A 19,599-nucleotide genomic window follows, 5' to 3' on the forward strand; every position below is an offset into this window, starting at 1 on the left:
CTCTATTGATCTGAGAGGGAAATCGTTTAGCCGAAACATTGCTTTCTCATTAACATTAATGGACAAAGCCAGTGATGTACTCCAGTAATGCATGTGTGGGTGTTTGAGCCTCGATATAATGGAATAGTTGTCTCAGTTAATTTGTAAAACTCCTTTAGCTGGAAAGCACTCACAAGCAAAGCGTAGTAAAACTGCTTTAAAGCTTTGCGTGTTTATTTTGCTCTTTGGCTCCCTCTACAGTTGTGGGTGGTAATGCAACTATCATACAAAACAAACATCCATCATAGCCCAGGACACGCACAGCTATACAAGTGAATATGTTGTAATGCTTTAGAGGCTGTTAAAAGACACATCAAAAAGTTACAAAAAAATCAAAAAATGAACAGACAAGGCAGGATAATGTTTCAGAAACTAAGAAACATATGACTGTATTTTCCAAACTAAGATTTCTGTGATGAACTTACAAAGTTGCATGCAAAAAACGCTCCCTTCAGTGCATCTACCACAGAAGTATTGTTTATTTTTTAACTTTATTTAAAATGGCAACAGTTTCTTCTTTTTCTTTTCTATTTTATTCATTCTGGCAAAAGTGTGTCATGTAATTACTGGTGCATACAAAACAGTATTTTCCCAGGCTAAAGACCAAAGTTGTGAGCGACAGTACCACAGCCTCTGTGAGCTACGTGATAGCTTCAGGACTTAATAAAAGAAAAGAAAATGACGTTTAAAACAAAATAATAACTAGCTGTGTCTTAGTAAACTATACTAGATAAAAAGTGTCACATGCTGTGGTGAATGTGCAGCTAACTGTCCTAACTGTTTTGTGGTTGACAAGATTAACTTTTAGTTTTATTGAGCAATGTATTAATGAGTCATTGTCAGTGAAAGTCTTGAGAAACACACACATATAAATAATTACGCCTCTGCTGGTCCTTTTTACCATCTTATCCAGCTCCTAGAAATGCCATGGTAATCTTCATTTGAAAGATAATGAATAAGCTCCATGAAAGCCACCTTTTATATATTGTTGGTGTATATTTAAAGCTAAATATCAAAAATTGTACAGACATTTTGAATAGTCATCCATTATCAGCATCCAAATTTGCATAAAGTGAGCAGTATAACATAGTCAATTCAACCAATGGATATTGGACAGTGCGTAACAAACAATTTAAATGGTGATCTGTCCCATTTGAAATTTCTGGTCTCCTCTTGTTATTCACCATGTAATGGTAAACCAAACTCACCTCAAACACGGGTCAAATTATATCTGTTGCAGCTTTTAATTATACCGCACTTAGCATTCAGATCATGGTCCATTTGTTCAGGGAGGCATGACTCACAGACACTATGAATATTTGCTTTGTCCTGCTAAAATGCTTTTGTATGTTTTGCATTAATGTCCAGTGTATGTTTAAGAGTGTTCCAACAACTTGCATAACAGACCACTGAAACTCCTGCACATCCTCAGCTGTGAAGGTTTCAGAGCAGATGGCGTTTTATGAAATCTTACAATCCATCCTCATCTTCACCAAATCCAATGACTAAATATATTTCCCAACAAGTTTACATTTGAGATTCAGTTTTATATGACTAAAGAGTGTTACAGATGGCTATCATCTGATATGCTTTCAGTCGGGATAAAGTCTGACACAATGAAAGCATTTGATGAATTCTGTCACAAACTTCGACTGCGATTGCATTCAGTACAGCTGCAAATATCCACACACCCATTAGTGACTGGCCACAGTTAAAAACAGGATTTGACATTGTAAGTGCGCATAAGTGGTGTGATTTCTCAAGTTGTGTTACTGTTAAGACTCTCCCATAGTCCCTTGCAGCTGTGGCTAACATGGAATCATACGCCCACGTGCCCCCTGGTGAAAGCTTGGCAGTCAAGTGTTCGAACAAGGCCAACCATCAGATGGAGGCAGGGGAAATGTTGGTGTGATACAGAAACACATGTCTGTTTGTGACAACACAACACATCCAGTTCCTTTATGATGAATAGCAGTCCAAGATGAGCTTTATATTCAGAAATCAGTTTTTCTCCTGTGAGTCGAAGCAGAATCATAAATGGAATCTCAAGACTGACATAGAAGTCGTTTGTATCTTGATGTAAGCCTAGTCAATTCAGAGCAGGTGTTAATTTTGGATTTGTTACGTTGGGGGGCCCTGTGGCGTAAGAGTTATAAAAGATATGCTGTGTTTCTGCGCAACTACAAGGTCTTACTTGCCTCATTGCACAAACTGTGATTAAAACAAGGATACACAGCCAAATGAAAATGCAAGTTCGTTCGTTTTTGCTAGTTTTTGTTATTGTCACATTGAAGTAATTTTCTCTGATAATGTGCTAAAACCACGAATGTCCCAACGACGGTAAGAGATTTCATTCTAGCTGTCATGTTGTAATTCAAACTTGAGCTCAGCGGATAATTAGATTGAACAATGAATGAAGCGCATCTGCTTATAAACTTGCGTTTGAGTTACAGTGAAATTTTGTCTGGTCTAAACCCCCCCCACCCCCCCCCCCCCCACCCCCCACCCCCACCCCCCCCCCCCCCCACCCACCGCTCTCCAAGGACTGTCTATGCATGATGCACTTTTAGCAGTTGTAAGCTGTTGTAACATGCTGTTAAATGTTTTTACATTGCACAGCATTCTACCTCATGACTGCATCCACAGTCTGTTATTTGTATTTATATTTTATACTTATAGTTTACTGTTTTTTGCTACTTTTTTGCACATAATAGCATATATTTTTATATTCTATACTTTTTCTCCTTATACTTCTTTTAATATTTTCTTATATTACGACCTTTCTTATTCAGTGTTTACTGTTTTAATGCTATTTTTACTGCGTTGTTAGTGAGACCAAAAGTCATGAAATTTCAATTCCAAAAATATCTGAGTATGTATTAGAGAATTGACAATAAAGCTGACTTTGTACTTTGATATTGTTCTCAGCAGCTATTGTCAGTAAGCTGTCTACCTGTCTTGAAAAGTGACTGAAATCACCAAGCTGATGAGTAAAACCATTAAGGGATTGTGTGGAGGTGTATAGAGCTGTGGATGTGTACTTTTGTGTTTTATGACATGGTTTGCATCGGGCTTTCCAGCCTTTACTCCGACACTCAGCCACCAGCTCAGCATACTTGCCCTCTTGCGTTCATTTGCCTCCTCCATTCTGTCTTCCCAGGGGACAGTAAGTTCAACCAGCACCACTTGCTTTGTAGACTTTGATGTTAATACCATGTCTGGTCGAAGTGCAGTGGCTGTGATGTTCTCTGGGAACTTGAGCTGTCTTCCCAGGTCAACTTGGAGCTTCCAGTCCCGTGACGGGGTGAGAAGCCCTCCAGAGGAAGCTGGCTGATGTTGTGCCTTCTCCCCTGCTCTGACAAAGGTGATGGTGTGCTTGGGGGTGTGCTGGTACCTGCAGTTAGAGATTGCTGTGCTGAGCGTGTCTGCCAGAGCCCTGAGGTCCTGGTCATGACACCAGCGGTACCGCCCCTCCCCCAAGGCCTTCGGGCAGCAACTGAGGATGTGCTCGAGGGTGGCTCTTTTCTGGCACAGCTGACATGCTGCAGTGTCTGCTAATCCCCAGCGCTTCAGGTTGGTTGGACTTGGGAGAACGTCATATACGTACTGGATAAGGAACTTAATGTGCAGGGGTTCGAGTCTCCAGAGCTCTGTCCAGGTGACTTTACACTGCTCAGCTTGCTCCCACTTTGTCCAGGCGCCTTGCTGGTGCATAGCCACCATCTTGACTCGCCGATCTTCCTCCACCTCCGCCCTTATCTCATCCCGTACCATTTGTCGCTTCTCCCTTCCTCTGACTTTGTCATAGCGGGGCTTGGGGAAGCAGCCGAGACCTGCGCGGCCAACTGCAGTGGTGCCCACTAAGATGTTGTGCTGTAGCCTTGCCTCTGCTCTGTCAACGGCTTCCTGTGCCTTCCACTTCCTCCCAGTTTTCACACGGATTCCTGCTGTGGCGACTTTTGTGTCCGAGGAGTCCCGGTACATCATGAGCTCCCTGGCACGTGTGACCTTGAACCCCTCCGATAGGCCACTGAATGGAAGCTGCAGCATGGTGGAATGGCCGTACAGAGCAATGCTGCTGAGGGATCGAGGAAGCCCAAGCCATCTGCGGACAAACTGACTGATGTTGCGTTCCAGCATCTCCACCATTGACATGGGCACCTCGTAGACAAGCAGGGGCCAAATGAGTCTTGGCAGGACTCCATGCTGGTACATCCAGGCTTTGAATTTTCCTGGTAGCCCCGACTTGTCTATTGCTGTGAGCCATGATGTAAGTTCTGCCTTGGTTTGCTGGAGTGCCTCTGAGTCCCTCATGGAGCTGTTGAAAACCTTGCCCAGGCTCTTGACTGGTTTTTCTGTCACCGTTGGAATTGGGGTCCCTCCTATGGCAAAGCGGAACCGGTCGGCCACTCTGCCTTTCTTCAGGACCAGAGACCTGGACTTGGCGGGCTTGAAGCTCATTCTCGCCCATGAGATGAGCCTCTCCAGCCCCTGGAGTAGCCATCTGCAGCCAGGAACAGAGGTTGCTGTCACCATTAGGTCGTCCATAAACGCTCTTATGGGGGGCTGCCGAGTGCCAGATCTGGACAAGGGGTCCCTACATTCCACCTTCGCTGACTTAACGATCATGTTCATTGCCAGGGAGAAGAGTGGCACTGATATAGTGCAGCCTGTTATAATACCCTTCTCTAGGCGTTGCCAGGCAGATGTTAGTTATCCTGATGTTACCCTCAGCTGGAAGTTGTTATAATAGTCCAGGATGAGGTTGGTGATCGTCGCTGGGACGTGGTGTTTCGTCAGTGCTGTTTCAACCAGCTTGTGGGGAATGGATCCATAGGCGTTTGTGAGGTCCAGCCAGAGTGTTGCCAAATCCCCTCTGCTCTCCCTTGCATCACGGATCAGCTGCGATACCACCCCTGTGTGCTCTAGGCATCCCGAAACACCTGGGACTCCACCCTTCTGAATTGATTTTTACATGTAGCCATTCTTCAAGAGGAAGTCTGTGAGCCATTGGGACACTATCTTGAAGAAGATACAACAATATATGCTGGCAAAATGCCACGCTGAGTTCTTATTGAGATCCTTTCTCAATAAGAATTCTTTGTCATCTTGAACATACATCTGAGTGGACACATGAACTAGAAGAAAAAAAGTAAAACTTACAGAAGGTTCAGTTTTGGGGAAAAGTGACACAAAGTAAGAAAGTAACCTGTTCAAAACTGCTTTAGTGTAGCCAACATTACTGGAAAGGCTCTCTAACTCTCAACCTTATTACATCAGCGGGGATGTTGTTGTCGCTGCTTTGGGTGGAACTTCTCACCCTTGGAATAAAAAACAATGGAGGAGAAGCTTGTTGATTTCCGTTGTACTGGCACGTCATTTTTGCATGTCATGCGCCTCGACACGTGATGTGTTATTCAGAAGTAATGCTGATTTCAGTGTTTCAGTGAATCCAGCCTCACTGGATATGCTGGATTATCAAAATGCATTAAAGTGACCGCTGAAAGTGTGGGACATGATGATATCTAGTGGCATATAGTGGCATCAATGTGTTTAATTAGACATTAAAGACTAAATAGATTTTAAAAAAACACTACAAGTGACAAAATAAACAATAAAAGTAATTCTTACACTAAAAAAGAAAATTGCAGCGTGACATAAAATCCCGATATCTAGACACCAATATCAAGTTAAATAAATATGTCGAATAGTATTTCAGTGGAAAGCCAAGTGTTGATCTTTTAGATCTCCTAATCCACATTTTTCTTTGAAGTATGTTTGAAAATTTTTAGCTGTTTCCTCGACTATAGCCTTATAGTGTGTGTGTTTCTGTGCCAAAGTCAACAGATGGATAACATGTTCCAGTACCAAAGCAGAGCTCTGTCTTCCTCTGCCAGTGCAGCCACCAATTCAGTCAGTGCACAAAGATGACACACAGCACTTCCAGAGGAGCCAAGTGACCGCGGCTATGTGTGAAGCCATCTCCAATCAGGAGGTGTTGACAGAAAATATCCATTAAAATATCAGTTTTCTTCCTCCCTGATCTGATACGGAGGGGATAAGACTATGACACACCAACTGTGGGGCGTCAAAGCTGCTCTGCTCACGTAAGTATATACTCAGCATATTGCTTTTTTATCCCACCCAGACCTTTTAAAATCCCATTCGTTCCCTCTGTTCCTTCATTACGAGGAGTGAACAGTGTATTATAGCCACGTCATCTTCAGAAATGTTTCCAAGTCTAATCACGTGTGGTACTGGTACATATAACGAGGAGCATATGTTTGGCGGTGGCTTATGTTTAACATGGGATAACCTCCGCTTTTTCAGCTTTGACCTCTTCCTGTCCAGTGTTTGGGGGAAGTTTATATAAGAGACTCCCAAGGGCCCTGACCGTCACTTTTTAGATGCTACACACCATCCTGCACATCAGCAGCCAGAGCCCAAAGAGCTGATATATGTTAACAAGAATTATACCACCTGGCCAAAGGTTGGGAGCTCAGCCTACAGAGAGCCAGCTGTGGATGTGCTCATGGCCTTGAAACTTGGCTGTAACACAGCAGACCCACGGAGGAGTTTCAGGGCAGGACCTCAAATCTGTCCAAAACTCCCAATAGTCTGTATATACCTAATCTGAAGCATCTGTATGAGTGCAACAATAACACCTTTTAGTTTATGTCAATTTATCTGTGTGCTGGATGAATGTGTCAGTGTAAAGTTTATGTCTGATATTATAGATAATGCTGACTAACAGCAGTACAGGCCAAGAGCTCTGGGAGATTCTCTATTAATTAGTCATATAAAAGTTTTGTGCACCCTAAGTAGCAATAGGAAATAGAGAGCAGTTTCTAAGTAGTCTATCATTAGTCCATCATCACCTTATGATTAATTACAATGTGTCTGTCCCTTTCAGGAAAGTATTGCATCATTAGGGACTTCTGAATTATTAAGAGGAATTCATTAGTACTTTATAAGTCATCCTTTAGCCTTACTACAGAATACTTCATGGTGATCATAAAAAGGTCAGTCTGACGTATTTAACTAATAAACAAGTGGTGATGGATTGTTGACTGGGGACAACAACCATTCAGCATTAGTCATTATTCTGCTTTGAATAACTCAAACAGAAAAAAGAAAACTCAAAAACTTCAAGTACTTTGAAGGAAATGACCTGTTGGTGGTTTTGAACTATTTACTGGCTGGCTCAGGGTCAATAAGAACCAAGCATTTCTTGATGGACTAATGATTAACCAGCTATTTATTCTTTATTTGTGTCTTTTAATTTCTTCCTCTTACTATTAAACATTGTCCACGGATTCCTCCATGTATTCCTCTGGACAAGTGATCAGAAACATCTGCCATTACATTATTTAAAAGGAACATGTCTTGATCAAATAGCTTACACTTGGCAGTAAAGGAGCAGTACATGCAGATTTAGGCTGGTGTGACTCCAAAAAAATCTATCTATCTTGGTGTCTTTCTCATAATGTATTCCTTTGTCCACATTATGAGGCCTTGTAAGTACTCATACTGCTATTTGTTTGTCCTTATGTGGCTGGTGATCAAATGCATTATGCAACATTTCATCACTCACTTTTAATCAGAGTAGAACACAGTCTTATACTGAGCAAAAATCCCACAATGACAGCAAGCCATATAAACCTCTCCAAAACTTGGAGCATATTGTATTGCGCTGTATTTTTCAAATGCCAAGCTCTCTCAGGTCCAATTATGTTGACAAACCAAACATAATGTGGCTTAGATATCTGTTGAACCGATGTTAAGTCAAGTAATACTTTTTTGCTGATTTGTACTGTACACTCTGTTTGTTGGTCTGTTTTGTCAGGCAGGACTGAATGAGAATATTGTAACACAAAAGCCAATTCTTTCCAACACATGTTTGCCAGACCATTGTGCTCTCACAAATGATCAGTTGCTGCGAGGGAAGGAAGTACTCACTTACACAGCTATCTTGCCATTAACAGTAAAACTACTACAGACTGCAACCAGCTTTGATATACTTTCAAAATCCCAGTAGGTGATTGCAGCTGTGGTTTAAGCTCACCCTCTGTGCCCTCACACTGGTGTTTGTATAGATCATAGATGTAGATCATAGTTTCACCCTGTGGACCTGGTCCTGCGGCAATATGCTCAGAGGGCCCCTCCTTTTTTTTTTTACTCTACTTTGGGTGCAACAGCAGGGACTTACAGGTTTCTGGATCATACATCAGAGACCCACCAAGGATTGTGCTGTCATCTCTGCTGGGACTGAAGGACTAACAGATGGGGCAGAGGAAAGAAAGAGTAAGAGGGGAAAAAAAACAATTTAGGTTGTCCCAGCTGTAATAACTCCAGTATGGAGCTGTAATAACTCCAGTATGGAGCGGTCCAAAAGAGCTTGAGATGCATGTTGCTCCATTTGCAGCTTTCCCATCCTTCAAACACCATTGGAATCACTGACAAAATGTTCGGGAGAGACCACTCAGGTCCTCTACGTTCATGGCTTGTTGCAAGTTCATGTCCTACCTCCCGAGAGCTACTCTTCCTGCTCTGAGCAACTCCTCTTTCTGCTTGTACACCCTACACTGTCAGAGGAGACTGGGAGAAACTTTGTCACATAATTCAAGGCAACTCTAGAGAGTGCAGGTATTAAGTCATTTCAATTCTTACCATCATCGAAGTGCATAAGAAAGGATGCTACTGGGAGAAGATAGAAAGTTAAAGGGAGACAATGCACTAAATAAAAGAACCCGAAGAAGTTAAGAAGAAGTAAAGAGAAAAGTGCACTTTGCTGGCAGACCTTCTGTGTGAATCATTTTTATGACCCTTTTGAATTTAATGGGCTTGTATCAAATTTACGGATAAAGAATAGTACACTGTAAAAAAAAGACAGAAAGAAAAAATGAATCACCGATTTCATAGATTTTTCCTGTATTTTTTAGATACGAACAAATTTCAATACAATTTCAGAAAGTCTGTGATTTTACATGTCACATGTAAAATAACACGAAAAGCCGCCTCTTTGAAACTTGAGTTTTATTCCACACAAAATACATGTTGAAATACATTTTAGGGGTGGAAACACGAGTCTGATTTTTGCTGGTTAGTCCTAATTTGTTGCTATGCGATGCAGTTGTGGCTCAGTTTTCTTGCATTCGAATTTTGTTGTGGTTTTCAGAGGTTGAACTGCTGAGAACAATTTAAAAGACATTTCTCAACTGTGACCAACAGTCGGTGTCTGAGAATTAAGGTACGATTAGCTCTCTGATTAACTGCATCCCAAAAAAGTTGTTACTTAAGTGAAGTTATTGTCACGTATTATATGACTGAAAATTGCAGTTTGAACCTGTAAACTCAACTTCTCAGAAAGTAGAACTCATTTGCCTATCAATAGAATATAGAAATGAAGAAGGATGTGATAATATTGTGATGTTCAGTTACAACAAGCTTGTTCTAGCAGATCTTAACGTTATCTACAGATAATTGCATTGCTATTGCATGCTTGAACATCCTTCACTGAAAGCCAAATATACCCAAAATTTGATTTAAATTTAGAACTAATAAGTGTGAGTGTGTGCGTGTGTGTTTGTGTGAATGTATATTTGTATATATGTATTCAATGTAAGTTTGATTGAAATATCAAAACAAGAATATAAAAAGGCGGGACAAAATCTGAAAGGAAAGCTGCTTAAAAGCCATTGCAACATTTCTTTGTGCACAGATATCACTACAATTCCCCATCTATCTAATATACATATCACTCTGGGTAATCATCTGCAGGTTAATTGCTTAGACTTTTGCTGTTTGCTTCTTTCTCCCAAGGGAAAAGAAGGGAGTTTTTCATAAAAGAGGTGCCAAATGGGAGCCGGTAAGAAGCTATACATGGTGATGGGCTGAGGGGAGGAGGAGTGGTCTCTACCATGCTAGGCTACAATAAAAGGCACTTGTCTGGACCTCCGAGGAGCCCAAATTTTCCAGTAGCACCACAGGCAGCTACTGCATGAGTAGAAAAGGGGACAGCTAGATGAATAAGAATTAAAGTAGAAAATTTGTTTAACATTCAGCTTGTTTCGCTTTGTTTTACAAGTAAATTTTTTATTCATATTTATACTTCAAAGACTTTTTGTTGAAAAAAAAAAGAGAGGGAGTGAGACAAGATGATGAGTCTGCTATGCATCACAATAATCTCCCTGACCCTGGCTGGCAGTGCATACTGTGAAATGACGAGTCCATCCTCAGTAGAAAAAGGTAAGATTAAATTAATGTTAAAGTGAATTAATATGCAGTAGTTGTCTTTTTATCTTTTATGGCTGCATCTGTGAGTGTGTGAGAGCGCGCCTGGAGGAGAAGAGCAGGAGGATGAGCTGTGTAAGGGATCTGAGTTAAATGGTACCACAGCACGGACTTGTGTAACAACAGAGTCATTGTAGAATTGGGTAACAGAGTCGTCTCTGGGGTAACACACACTCCCAGACACACTGTGAATCACCATTGACTCATTGACTTGCATACAGGCCACCACAGCATGCAGTGGCTGGTGAATAAATTACCCAGTCATTCATAGGAGCTTACTGGCCACTCTATTGAATGAGAACCATGTTAGTAATACCACTGGCTGTAAAAAATTGCCCGCGAGTGCCTGGCTGGAACTGGGCTAGTAGTCCTTACCTTTTCTAAATGCAGGAGTGGGAATTTCCACTTCTAATGTGCTAAGTCTTCTGTGAGATTTTTATTTTATGTTCTGTGATGTTACTATCACTTCCAGAGGAACGCATTATCAGTGAGCATGTGTATTTCGTTATGAGGCTGTTAAACATCACATTTACACCTGACAGCAGGATGACACCATGAAATGGATGACACAGCTGTGCGATATGAGTTATTATGCATATCTACTGCTGTGGCAAAAGAAGAAAAAGGGCCAGCCAGAAGCCCTCATGCTATATGGATTAAATGATATTTAATGCACTTTCAGCAGCCCTGCAAGCTGACTCAGTAGATGTCAATTTAGGGATGTTCAGCTGTCTCTCTATCAAGGAGCAGAGGAACCTGCTCCTCTGTAGGGAAAAAAAAGTTTTACACTATTAAGAAATTAGGCTTTTTTTTAATCCAAACATTACAATTTCTCCCACAGTGATGTCATAATCATGTGTGCATGTATATTTGTCTTAAAGTTAATAAATTGGTTTCATGTCTCCCCTATGTAAAAGCATTAGCTCAGCTGTGGCAAGCTCAGTCATTTTTCCATCCAGTATGTATATATATTTTTTTGTAACATGAGCACCCCGTCTGTTCATGGGGTACTGCCTGTACTCATATCTACTGACTCAGTGTAGCATTGGGAGCTTTTTGGCAAACCGCCATGGTAACAGGCAGCCTGACAGGAGCAGAGTGAAGATTAATGACCCACAGCCAAATGTATAGAGCCCCATGCTGAACAGCAGCCAAATGACTGTTGTTCCATGTGAGGTAATAGTCTGTTAAGTCCAACGCTTAGTGTGGCTGTTGGTTACTGAAGCATGGCCCAGTTTCTTAGGCTGGGTGGGAAAGGGGGCTGGGCTGAAAATGGACTGAGGCTGGTGGCTGAGTTGTAAATGTGTTTAGACTTTTGATGCTTTTGCATTTGTATTCATTTATCTTGAGTGAAATTACACAGCTGACTGTAATTAAAGCTGACTCTACATGTGTGCTGATGATTGCATACGCATGACCAAATGATTATGCATACCACACAATTTGTGTTTCTGCCTGTTCTGCACAACAGAACACAGGAAAAAAGTTTATTAGAATCAGAGTGTAGGAGTTGGCCTGCTGTGTTTGTCCCAGCTGTGCTTGTTAATCCCTTCTCCATATTGACACAAATGGGCCAGCAGCAGAGGAGAGCAAAGCTCGGGGATGTTGTAAAGCATCTCGTGCCTTGCTGCTCTGTCAGAGGGTGTGGCACACTGTGAACTTGCAGACTGCGCTCCGCAGATTCCCATGTTTCAACAGAAGAGGGATTTGTGCCAGTCTCATTATGTGACTTGAAATCATGCTCAAGAGTGAGATAGCACAATATTATTCTTTCAGGATATAGGACACAGATTAGATTTAGGTCTCTGTATTGTTTATTTACAGTTCAGTCTTGAGAAGAAACAGATGGTTTCAATCATTGGCTAACACAACCTTTACAGAGTGAGAGAATTGTGTTTGGTAATAAAATGGCAGCAGGGTTTGGCTACAGCTGCTTTATTCTCATACACATATGCTCACTTGGTACTTTGCTCTGTTTTTAATTCCTAGCTGCACTCTTTAGTGGAAAATTCAGATTGAAGCCATTTTTGTACGATTTGTTAAATTAGAGAATTTAGCATCACCTTTAACTTCAGAGAGTCCCATGTGGTTTGAGGTGTTTCAAAGAAAAGAACAGCTTCCTTCTCCTGCCAAAAGGTTGTAGGTACACACAGCAGGCAGTTGCTTTATGAGCACAGGGAGTCCATCCTGATCGGGCCCACTTCTCCTGTGGGATAAGTGCAGGAGTAGGAAATAGTGTGGAATTACCTTCTACATCCCTGTCTCTCTGTCTGTTACTGCCGCCTCAAGCATTCTCAACCTCCAAGTTCTGCATACAGTAACATGTTCCAAGGTCTTACAAGTAATACACTGGCACTGTTGGATTTAACTGTGCACATCCAGTGGCTAGTTTTCTTCTTCGAACAGAACAATGTTTGCATAAGTACAATGAACCCTTTTATTCTGCCTGCTTTAATTTATTTAGTATGATTTGGATATTTGGAAAAGTTTAGGCATTTAATTGGGGTGGCATCACCCATCCTGATGTCACCTTCACCTTTTGCCAAAGCTTTCATGAGCTGTTCAGTCATTCTGGATCCCTCACATTTCAATTGCTTCACATGCTACTGCTACCCATGCAGAGAATTTACGAGGCAGGAGAAGTTGTGAGTCATTTCTTACTGACGAAAAAGGCAAAGAGGACCCAGATTGCTTTTAAACATCGCACTCCATTGAAAGACATTAGTACAAAGCAGCAGCAGGAGGGTGTTTCTTAGCTCATAAAATAACTTGCATGTTGCTGACCACTCAGGAGGGGAGTGAGGGTACTGGGTGCAGTGATGTAGTGATAGAAGGGCAGAGCTGGAGAAGCTATAGAAGTCTCCAGCACTTTCAGCATTAAGAGAGATAAAAAAAAAAAGGTTTTAGCAGCGTGTAGTTTGACCAATTTGGTTTGTTTGGAGAGCTTCAGCAACTTAAAACCCTGTGAAGGCTTGATTGACATTTGGAATTTTAGTGACACTAAAGGAAATAAAGACACATAGCTACTGCACTGAAAGACTGGGATACATTTTTCAAGGCTTTTAGAGCAAGTAAGTCAAATACAGGGAACCAAAGCCAGGGCACAGATGGAGGTGATCAAAATGTACAAAAACACAAATCTGGCTAGTCAAAAAACAAAAACAGTGGTGGCTGAAGAGTTCAAGGCACAGGATGATTCCAACAAAAGGAATAATTTGAAAGTTCATACAATGTATGACTGAAAAGACAAAGGATGAACAACACCTAAAACAATGGTAACCACAGTTACTGTTAGTTAACATAGAATTTATTTTTTACCCTCTGTATGTGCTCCCATAAAAGGGGCATTTTATATTATTTCACTCCTCCTCTCTTCATAATTCATCACATGTCCCTGTGCAGGATAAGTTACCTTAGTGACCTTGTGAGGTTAAAAGAGCCAAGTTTGTGACATTAAATACTCTTAGGCTCGTTAAGTGGTAGACTCCTCTCACCAAGAGTTAGGAAAAACGCACAGACTGAATACACAAGGGAGGTAAGGTTAACAACACACAGGGGAAACAAATCGGGTCAGCAAAAAAATCCTAAAGGAGAGAAGTAAAGCAAACCTTGATACAAGTAAAGTGAGCAAAGTGGCTTTTCCAAGATAAAACAGAAAACTAACTTCAAACAAAACCCCAAAGCTGATCAGTTTAGACATGGGTTTGATTTAAAGTCAATCCCATGTCACTCCTCTGCGTATGTTTGTTGAGAAGAGATCATGGGTTGAGCAGAGGAGAGGGCAGCATACCACAAGCTTTCTTTTTATTTCCTGTGTTAGCCATGAGGGAATCATTGCATCCTTTTGAAGATTCGGTGACACCATATTCCAGACTAGCATTTGTTGAGACACGTCAACTGAAACAATGGCATCCTCATTCAGAAATTGGAGACACATTTGGCTAATACACAATGTTAATGCATTGCCTCTTTTGCCATCTTTCTTTGATTTACCAGATAGATTTTTATTGGCTTTCCTAACCTGTGGTGTGCTTGTGTGTTGGGTTGGTGTAGGAGAGGAGAGGGGGGTCAGGGGCCCTGTACATCTATTCATCTGGTGCTTATTATTGCCTGGCACAGGCCAGCTCTTGCTACTTGGGGTCTTCTTAAGTAAGCAAATCATGTGAGGTTTAAACGTGACCGTCAGAGAGAGAGCCTTTGGTTAGACACAGATGACCAAACATTTTAAGTTAAAGCATGGCCTAAGTTGAACTTCACGGAAAGAGAGGCAGTGCAGAGAGGGAAAGATTCCTGTTCTTCATTTGATAGCTGACATATTTAACACACATCAGATGTTGTAGATGAAAGACAAGTGTTTCATTTTGAAAGGTAATGCTGAAGAGCCAAAAGCGTGTAACTGCCAAAACTGACAACAGCAGGAAGGAGACTAAAAAGAAAAGGATTGGCTCCAGGGGCTGAGGCTTGGCTTACTGATTAATTTTATTACCAGATTCACAGAACATTTTCTGTGAGACAGTATTTTTTTTACCATAACTTGATATAGAAAATGCAGATATTTGAAAAACATGATTAACATGTCAATAAAGTGGAGGCCAATAAAGGGGGGGGGGACTAAGAAAGTCGTCTGGGTATTTCTCAGTTTGGATGTTTTCTTATTATTCATAATATGGTTTATGCAAGTCACAAAAGCAAAGCAAATATCCTGTGCGATATGTGGAATCATTACATAATAAATGTTCTATCAGCATACCATCTTCAAAGTGACTGTACGACAGGTCTACCACACAGTGGAGGTAAAAATGTTTTTCTCTTTTTCAGTCACGGCTCACCTAGGTGAAAATATCACCTTGCCCTGCACATTCCCATTCGAAGATAACTCATTCTTTGGCAGCATGGGTATCCGAGTCAAATGGACCAAACTGGGAGAAGAAGAATCCCTGACTGAAGACGTGCTGACTTCAATGGGATTCCACAAGAAGACTTATGGAAGCTTTAAGGACCGCGTCTTCATGCAGGAATATGACAGTGATGATGCTTCCATAGTAATAACTGATGTCACCATGGATGACGTGGGAAAGTATCGTTGTGACGCCACCAACGGGGAGGAAGACTACGTAGTGGACATCATCGTAGAACTGGAACATGATCTCACTACTGGTAAATCCTTCTTTTTTTTATTTTCATATTTCAGGTCAGTAATTTTGCTCTGCAATGTTTTTGATAAATATTTTCTTGTCTTGTAGAGAGAGAAAAACAAAAGATCACAAAGTGTGTGCTCTTATTTATCCAAACCACTCTATTAATTACCTTCATAAACATGTGTTCCCTATTATTCCTGACTCATAAGAATTACCTTTAATTTACTGATGATAATAATAATAATAATGTCTCTATTTTAAACTGTGGCATAGAAAGATAATCGGCAGAATTGTCTTCCGATGGCAGAGGCTAAACATCTTTTCCTGAATATTCCACTTGTACTGTGTGACGAAAAGTGGAATAAATAGATTATATGAATAATAATGACTCCTTGCTACTTTGATGGAGGCAATTTGCATATTTTCCCAATATATTTCATACAAGTTGGCATAAGGAAAACACCACTTTGAATGCCATTGTAAATTAAGTCTGCAGCATTAATTCTATTATTATTTCTCTTAATAGATTTGATATAAATATTAAGATTAACTTTTTCTTGGTTAACTTCTGTTGGTTAGATCACAGCAGATAAAGCACTTCTAAAACAAATCTGCCCTAAATCAAGATGCTCCCTTACCAGAGAGATGGTGCTTTCATCATTTAGTTTCCACACAGTGGTTCATGAAACCTGGCCGTGTGACTGACATACTCATGAACTGAATTGTTAACTTAATCAGAGATTTATGTTCTCTGACAATTCTGTGGGAAACACGAAATACATTTGGTATGAATATCAACCTGTATCAAACAGTCATCAAGGATCATAATCTCAGCTTTGACCGTTACCTAGAGATTTCCACAGCATACTTTTGGCATCATATTCTGTGCACTTACTCAAGATTACCCAAGAATATCTGTGAGAATGCATCCCCAGCAGGATGAAAAACTAAGCTTGTGCTTTTAGCTGTTAGGCCTCTTTTTTTTTACATTCTGTACTTGCCTTTGAATTGAACATAGCTGGGAGCCAGTTTCTTGGGAAAGCTGCCACAACACTAATTAATCTCTGTTTATAGACAGTTTGTGGCTAATAGTGAGCTGAACAATATCTTAACACCAAGAAATTGCTTGGAAAAGAAAAGGAACTGTACTCCACACCTCGAATTTTGATTAATCAATTAGGCTCCAGAATCATTAACTCCTAATTCCCTTATGATATCGGTAATGTTATAAGTTCAGAGGTTGACCTATTGTGGTCAACCTTGTGAAAAGGCTGTGAAAGGCTGAAGAGTATTCAATAAGAATGTTTTATCAGTTTGAGTACATTGTGTACTTTGGTACGCTTAAATACAACCCATGAAGACGTCCTGTAAAGCACTATCCCTACAAACGACAGGAAGGAAATATGACTAGTGTTTCTAAATCAGAGCAGATGTTATTTTCAAGTCTCTCCTTTAACAAGCCATAAAATCCTTATAAGGGGGAAGGAGGAGGGGTCGAATGGCATGTGACACGCAGCAACTCCCGTCATCCGGGCGTTCATGATCAGCATAAGACAACTGTTACAACATGACCATTACATTCATGGACAGTTTTGGGTTTTTTTGCTGATTACTTTGATAATTAGTAAAAGAACTCAAAGATCAAGTTTTGTAATTTGCTGGTTGAGTTTCAGTAATAGCATCACTCGATTTGAGTTAGAAAGCAAAACCACTTTGTGAGGGTTACAAATTTATCATGGTTAGAGCTAAAGCAAGACATTTCACAGGCAGTTGCTCTCACAAACACCAGAGATCACATATTCTATCATAGGATGTATTCTCCCATCTCATTATGCAGACTTTTCTGTGAGGAACGTACAAGTTTGAAATGATTTGGTCAAACCATCTAATACTAAATTTAGATAGTTTTGTTTTCTACACCAAGTAGTTGTGTTGCCTAATGTTAAGCATTGATTGATTTAGAATGGAAAAATGTGACATTCAAAACTTGTTCATGTGTAATGGCAATTTGGAGAGAGACACGAACAAACAGATTGTGGCTTTGTCAGCAGTGATGAGGGCACCACTGGTTTGCTGTTCAAGTAACTGAGCTGCAGCAAAGCTTTCGATTTACTGGTCCATCCCCCTTCCAAATCTCACCTATGGTTATGAGATTTGGGGATTTAGGTAATGGCCAAAACTGGGCTTTTATATATATATATATATATATATATATATATATATATATGTATATGCTTACTGCAAATCTCTAGAGAAATGCAAATAAATCCAAATGATTTTATTACACTGTGATTATAAGTTAAATTCAAACATTACTTCTTCAGTCATTTTTATTCACAATAAATCCATAGTTTACAATAATAAGTTGACAACTTAAAGTATTTTCTCTCTCAGAAGGTGTTGTATTCCCATACTTCCCCCATATGGGCCGCTACAACATGATCTACGATGACGCTGTGCAGGCCTGTGAAAGCCAGGATGCGGTGGTTGCCAACTTTGATCAGCTGGTTGCAGCCTGGAAGAGCGGCTTGGACTGGTGCAACGCTGGCTGGCTGAATGATGGGACAGTCCACTATCCTATCACTAAGCCCAGAGAGCCTTGCGGTGGTTCCAACAGCAAGCCTGGACTCAGAAGTTATGGACGCCGAGACAAGAAGTTATTCCGCTTTGATGTGTTCTGCTATGTTTCTGAACTCAACGGTAAGTTTTCAAATGGTTTTTTGTCAATTTCATTAAGTTGCTATCTAGAGTAGGATATGTATTTACATATTCTAGGGTTGGTTTATACAAACCAATACACGGCTTCTCAAATGCATCTGTCCTCAAAACAGAAAGTTCCTCCCCTTAACATGTGTTTTGCTCATCTAGGTCATTTCTATTGGCTGGTCCAGCCTGAAAGGCTGAGCTTTGATGAGGCAGTGCAGGCGTGCTATGACGACGGTGCAGAGATTGCCAAGGTGGGCCACATGTATGCTGCATGGAAGCTCGAGGGCTACGATCGCTGCGATGCTGGCTGGTTGGCTGATGGAAGTGTCCGTTACCCAATTTCCAGGCCTCGCAAGAACTGCAGCCCCACAGAAGCTGCAGTGCGCTTTGTGGGATTCCCAAACAAGACGATGAACGCTTATGGCGTCTACTGCTTCAGGCCTGAGTAGTGAGGGGGTAGATTGTCATAGGGAAGCCATAACCACCAAAGAGCTGAAATGACCACAGCCATTAAGATCAACAATGAAGCAAAAAAGCTTTGAGTAATAACTAGCATGAACTCCATACCGTTCTGAAGCTGTGATAACACTAAAACAAAATACTTTACATCTTACACCCATATACAAAACACAACAAAATCTTTGTAGCCATTAATTTCTTTTTTTTTCGTCTAAATGTGCTTTTTTTTTTTTTTAGCAGACTGCTGCGTAAAGGGCAACAGTGCTGAAGTAAGACTGGTGTGCATGAGACAAGATTGTTGAGGTCAACATTGTCTAAGCTTGGTTTGTCTTCTACAGAGTGATTTCATGTGTGGGGTTCAATTTCAAGAGCAGGTGCGCTCATCTGCTTTGAAATGTGCCTTGAACATTGTCCTGTTTTATTTTATCAAAAGTCACATCAATGAAAGACCAGATTGATTATAATGGGATTAACATTTACTTGGCTACAAGTGTTGAGCTATTGATTACACATGTTATCCTATATTCAGTAAGTAATCAGTTGGATTGACCACTAGAGTTGAAGCTACATATCTGCAAACAACAAAAAGGTTTTTCCAACCCGAAGAGGACAAATCAACTGCAAAGGGAATGAATGGAATTGTCTCTGTCTGTAACCTATTTAGAGTTGAAAAAGCCCATTAGATCAATGACAAAAGGTTTTCACTTTTAAACAATGATTTACTAATAGATTTTTACATGTTTACAGCATTCCTTTTGTGAAAAATATGATTAAACTTAAACTTACCTTTTTTGTGAAGTGTAGTTTTTAGGCTCATAAAAGCAGGATAGGCTCGGATTTGGCTCGGCAGTCATCCAAGTTATATCCAGATCTTTGTCCTCTAATATGAACTAAAACGTACCCCTGAATGAGTCATAGCCTTTCCCACTGATTTGAAAGAGATGTGGCATTATAGTAAATTATA

At 40.6% G+C, this 19,599-nt stretch overlaps 1 protein-coding gene and 1 pseudogene across 2 annotated transcripts; one reads left to right on the forward strand and one right to left on the reverse strand.

Moving 5' to 3' along the window:
* Window positions 1–330: 330 nt before the first annotated feature.
* Window positions 331–5,419, reverse strand: LOC142383054 (uncharacterized; annotated as a pseudogene).
* Window positions 5,420–10,009: 4,590 nt separating this feature from the next.
* Window positions 10,010–19,599, forward strand: LOC142383021 (hyaluronan and proteoglycan link protein 1-like). 2 transcript variants are annotated; one of them, XM_075469138.1, is made up of 4 exons: window positions 10,010–10,287; window positions 15,151–15,489; window positions 17,865–18,170; window positions 18,339–19,599. In XM_075469138.1, the coding sequence occupies exons 1-4, from the start codon at window positions 10,197–10,199 to the stop codon at window positions 18,623–18,625; spliced, it is 1,023 nt and encodes a 340-aa protein (XP_075325253.1). In that variant the 5' UTR covers window positions 10,010–10,196; the 3' UTR covers window positions 18,626–19,599. The 2 variants fall into 2 exon arrangements, with proteins under 2 accessions (XP_075325253.1, XP_075325256.1); XM_075469141.1 differs by having other exon boundaries at window positions 17,868–18,170.

This window comes from Odontesthes bonariensis, chromosome 6 (assembly GCF_027942865.1).
Source record: "Odontesthes bonariensis isolate fOdoBon6 chromosome 6, fOdoBon6.hap1, whole genome shotgun sequence".
In the NCBI taxonomy this organism is placed as follows: Eukaryota; Metazoa; Chordata; class Actinopteri; order Atheriniformes; family Atherinopsidae; genus Odontesthes; species Odontesthes bonariensis.

Excerpts from the sequence above, each read along its gene's own strand:
- LOC142383021 (XM_075469138.1), top strand. The coding sequence starts at position 10,197 with ATGATGAGTCTGCTATGCATCACAATAATCTCCCTGACCCTGGCTGGC. Across the intron at positions 10,288-15,150 it reads TCCATCCTCAGTAGAAAAAG|TCACGGCTCACCTAGGTGAA; the intron begins GTAAGATTAAAT and ends TCTCTTTTTCAG. Across the intron at positions 18,171-18,338 it reads CTATGTTTCTGAACTCAACG|GTCATTTCTATTGGCTGGTC; the intron begins GTAAGTTTTCAA and ends TTGCTCATCTAG.